The 5,000-nt window shown below is 39.1% G+C and overlaps 1 protein-coding gene across 2 annotated transcripts in view; it reads right to left on the minus strand.

Moving 5' to 3' along the window:
* Positions 1 to 21: 21 nt before the first annotated feature.
* LOC119642362 (uncharacterized protein DDB_G0283357) overlaps positions 22 to 5,000 on the minus strand; it is a 14,944-nt gene continuing 9,965 nt past the window's right edge. Inside the window, exons 4-8 of one of the 2 annotated variants that reach the window (XM_038041509.1) lie at positions 4,149 to 4,296; positions 3,919 to 4,082; positions 2,506 to 3,851; positions 1,677 to 2,437; positions 22 to 1,607 (exon numbers count right to left, since the gene is read on the minus strand). In XM_038041509.1, coding sequence (XP_037897437.1) covers positions 605 to 1,607; positions 1,677 to 2,437; positions 2,506 to 3,851; positions 3,919 to 4,082; positions 4,149 to 4,296 — 3,422 coding nt within the window. In that variant the 3' untranslated portion in view covers positions 22 to 604. Of the gene's footprint in view, positions 1,611 to 1,676; positions 2,438 to 2,505; positions 3,852 to 3,918; positions 4,083 to 4,148; positions 4,297 to 5,000 lie in introns of both variants that reach the window. The other variant, XM_038041501.1, reaches the window with a different exon arrangement.

Below are 5,000 nucleotides of genomic sequence, written 5' to 3' on the forward strand. Positions count from 1 at the left end.
ATATAAAATTTAATTCTATAGTAAAAATTAAAAAAAGAGAACAGAAATCAATTATGATAAATACTAAAGTCAATTAATGCTAAGTATGTGGGTGTGTAAAAATAAACTTTCATTCTTATTTATATAAAATACATCGGTTAACCTTAGTGAAGGGTATGGATGTATGTATGTATGTATGAATAATTTCATGTATGTCTACCTGTGTGTCTTTCTTATATGAATCAATTAGCAAAAATGCACATAACACAGATACGAAGGCGAAAACTTGTTACTTTACGTAAAGGGTTCCTTTTAAAACCATAGAAATTTACGGAAATGAAAAGAGAACGGGCTACAGTGGGCACGTGGGGGGAGTTTGAATAACCGAATTTGTAAAATTTTCTCTTTCAAAATATATCGTATTTTTACTTAATAATAACAGTTCAACATTAATTAAAAAAAGCATCTCCTTCACCTAATTAAATACACAAATGCTCTTAACTCTACAAATATTATCTATACATGTATTGCCAATTCCCGTATTTTTATTACATTTAATTAACCAAAGCCAAGAACCAAAATTATTTCCTTCAAAGTACCGTTGATCCACTTTCTAAATCCTTAACTAATAATAGGCTGGAAACGGATGATAATTTGATGGGTTGGAAGCATGATGATTAGCGGAGGGTAAGACCGGCGGTCGGACACCGGGATGATAATTGCCCGAAGCTACCTGATGATAGGCGCCAAAGCCTCGAGCCATATGGCGATTTTGTGCAGATTCGCCCAATAAACGCGACTGGTCGGGACCGAGTAAACGATTATTTTGTTCCATAAGTAAATGAGCTGTAGGATCAACCAGTAAGCGATGTTGATCAGCAGCATTTGAAGCTGCCAAGATACGATGCTGTTCAACGGTTGACAGTAAACGATGATGCTCAAGACTTTCGCGACTTTGATGCTGCATTTGTGATGAAAGAAATGATCGGTTATTGCTCACCGACATGTTTGTATTAGGAGTCAAATCTAGCGATGCCATACGTAACATGTCATGGTGTGGATGATTATACGGCAGTTGGGGCGGGGATGGTACCACATAGTTAGCGGTTCGACTTAGATCTACCGAAGTAGTTTGATCGTGTTCCGGTTCGCTAAGCTGATCAGACAACATACTATGCATGGCCGATTGATGTTGCTGCATAGCCAGTTGACTAGAATGCTCTTGTTGCTGATGTTGAGCTGCTGCTGCCGCTGAACTATGATGTTGTTGTTGTTGACTTTGAGCCTGACTACTTTGATTTTGCTCCCGCTCGGAAAGAATATCGTATATATGATGATGATAACGACCGATACCAGGAAGATTGGCTGGATTATTGCTAGGCAATTGAAAGTTGTGATGATAATTTGAGGAGCTAACATTGGAACGCGATGACATATCAAGACCTTGTAAATCTGACATGTCGTTATTAGCAGTTGCCGCTGTATTCGTATTACGATATTCTGCGGGTGAATCTACACCTTGACTATTGTACTTGAGCGCTGCCGAATTTGCAAGACTTTCGTATTTAGAATACATTAAATCCATCTGAGGCTGAGAGAATTTCATACGCATGTCCTGACCTGCAGAGCTGCTGAAAAAGATTCAATTAAATTTTAAAACAAATATACTCGATACGCTCAAGACTTCATCCACTTACCTATTTTGTGGCATAATACTATTCTCCTCATCGCTCGACATGTGACTATGACCTGTTCCTAGATTTTGTCGCCTATCTGTTTCTTGATCCGCTCTTTGTTTATGACGCAGTATGTCGCCGTTGTTAAAATTATAGCGAGGTATTGAAGGTGATGAAGCCGGTGAAATTAGTTCATGTTCTGGATACGTACTGCTCACGCTAGAAGCAGTACGTCTTTGGGCCTGAGCCATCGTTGGTAAAGGTGAAGACGCTGATATGTTATTTGTGGTGCTATTACCACCCGTGCTGTGACCACTACCTGAACTACCTCCTGTACCCGGGCCACCAGGAGTGCCATTGGAACCATTATTATTACTAAACATCCCGTAATCTCGACCTGGCGAAATGGGTTGAGGTGTAGGTGGGGTTCTATGCTGTGCCGCAGCATAACCATCAGCTTCCCTCACACTACCACCACCGCTGCCAAGGTGCTGTGGTCGTGGGGTTGATCCGGCATCCACATCAACATCATTATTTTGATTGCTCCGTGGATTTGTGGGCGTAGAAGCAGTTGGCGATATATTGCAGGAGCTAAGACTATTGCCTGAGTTAGGAAACATTGGCAGTGGAGGTATTTGCATGGGGAAACTATTTAAATTTTTCATCATTTTCAATTCACTCTCAAGGTTATCCATTGGATTGTTGGCACTAAATCTGTTTGATTCTGTATCGACATGAGAGCTCATTGGACTGTCAGTGTTGATATTATTGTCGGTGGGAACCTTGCAATTAAAAAAATAATAAAAATTTTTCCACCAAATGTTATGTTTGGGCAACAAACAATTTTTACCTTTAACTCGTTATTTTCTCCATCGATTATATTGCCGACGGAATTTAGCGCGGCTTCAACAAGCATACTTGCCGATGAAGACGATCCAGCTGTAGCACCGCTCAGTCTTGCATTTGCGTTGTTATAAAATGAATTCATAAATGATTGGGTATGTGTTAATGAGTTCATGGCCATTTCGCTGCCTTCACCTTGTGCCGAATTCGATCCAGTGCCCTGATTAATTGTCGCAGCAGTATTATTCGCTTCAGCATTGCTGCCGGCGCTATTAGACCCTACAGCAGCATTGTTAGAATTATTGGAAGCATTATGATGATACTGCGACATCGATCCGTTGGCACCGTTGTTATTCGATTCAACAACATCTAAGAATGAAGAATTTTCATCTTCTTCTCGGGTATTTCCAGCGTGATGATTATGACCGGAATTAGCCGAGTTTATAAGGCGTGACAAGAAGTCCCGATTGGAGCCCATTAATTTATTCGGATCTTCTGTGTTATTAGATGGTACTACGAAACCTGGTATACCAATTTCATTTGCTCCCCCTTGATTCATACCGCAGGCATTTGCGCTCCCGCTCATCGTTCCACTCCCTACTTGGCCGCCACTTAATGCACAACGGTCTACAACTGGTGGGCAGTCCCTTGTCAAATGGCGATCGTCGCCACTGATCCATTTTTTACTACCTTTACTCACAACCAAATTCTGCCCTAAGGCATTCATGCCAGGATGGTGACGATAATTGTTATTGTCATGTGGCATCTGTTGAACTCCTTGCTGGTGATGGACTTGTTCATCGTCATCTTCTTCATCTTCCTCTTCTTCTTCATCATGGCCCATGCTCGCAGACTGATGCTGATGTGTCATACCCATATGTTGATGGTTAAGTCCGGGCATCATATGCATCTTATTTGAATCATCTGTCGCCCCGCCAGCCATTGCCGAAACAGCTGCTGCGGCAGCCACCACCTGTTGAACTTGGTGCTGTGCTGTTAGACGATGAGCTGTGGTTGTCAAGAATGATTCTACCAGACTTAGTTGGGCGTTTTGTTTACGCCTCATTTGCTCCATGTGGTCGTGATCATTTTCATGCTCATTCAAAAGATGGTGATCCTTACGTTTACGTCCTCGCTTCTTGGGTGCAGGTTTCTCCCCAAATATACTAGAAATTTTCGATGACAATAACGAAAGGTTTGGTTCATTCCTGCATAAGTCCTTAATCGATTTGCCAGACTTTTTAATAGCTTCGAATATATTATCATCGGAAAATTCAGTATCACTTTGTATGCTTGAGCTCATAACTGAATTTTGGTCCTCCAAGCTTTTACGTCTTCGCCGGGGAGCTTGCTCTGTATTATTGAACAAAAGTAAATTATTGTTAATAATATTAAAGCAATCTTCAACCATTAAACTCACCCAGGAAGTCAACTTTCATACCACCGGAATATGCATCGAACGTGTAAGCAACACTTCTCTCAATTTTAGGCATTTGTTCTTGTGTATAGTTATGAACTTTTTTATAATGAAATTGCAAACACTGCTTGGTGGTGAAAGCCGCATTACACTCTGGCTCGGAACATCTAATAATCGGAATAGAATATTGAATTTCTTCAAATACTTTCTGACTGTAAATGATGAGCACTTACTTAAATGGTCTGACACCGGAATGAGTAAGCATATGAATCTTTAGGTTACTACGGTTTTGGAATAGCTTCTGGCATCTGGGACAACTGACCACAGTTGAATTGCGACTGTGTACCTCCTTGGCGTGACGCTGCAATGCTGCTCGCGATCCTAGAAGTTTTGAACATAATTTACACTGAAAATCTCGTAAAACTTCAGCCATATCTAAAATGAAATTCATGAAGAAAACAAAATTTTGGATAGTGGCGATTTTGAATAAACGAAATCATAAAATTAAATAGAAGAAACTTAAAAAAATAAAATAAAATATAACAAAACAAGAAAAACATAATGGGATAACCTTAGTAGTATTTTAAGATGAGATACCCAACAGATTTGTACCACGCAACATATCAACAGATGCTTATCCTTCACGAAAAAGCAGATCTTTTCAAAAGATGTCCACGAATAACAATCAGCAACAATTTTGAAACAAATTATTTTGGCACTCATATCATTTCGATAGATTTGATATTGAAAAATCGTTAAAAATCCACGGTTTACAAAACTTCCCAATCCATGGGCAGACATCATATTGCAGACGTATTCCAAACTTTCTCAAACGAAGTGTCATGCTGTTAATGCAATCAATAAAGCTGGCTTGCACATACATATAATAATTATAAGGATAAAAGTAATGAACGCAAAATTAATGAAATCATATACGCAAGAATTATAATTTTAATGAAAATTCATCCAATTTTTTCTAAGATTCGAAAGTTTTAAAATAAATCTTAAAATAAAAATAACGAAAGAGTTATAGAAATGTTTATGTGATGAAAGTGAAGTTGATGATATATTATAATTATAACAAG

The sequence above is a fragment of the Glossina fuscipes genome, unplaced genomic scaffold, assembly GCF_014805625.2.
Source record: "Glossina fuscipes isolate IAEA_lab_2018 unplaced genomic scaffold, Yale_Gfus_2 0, whole genome shotgun sequence".
Lineage (NCBI taxonomy): Eukaryota > Metazoa > Arthropoda > Insecta > Diptera > Glossinidae > Glossina > Glossina fuscipes.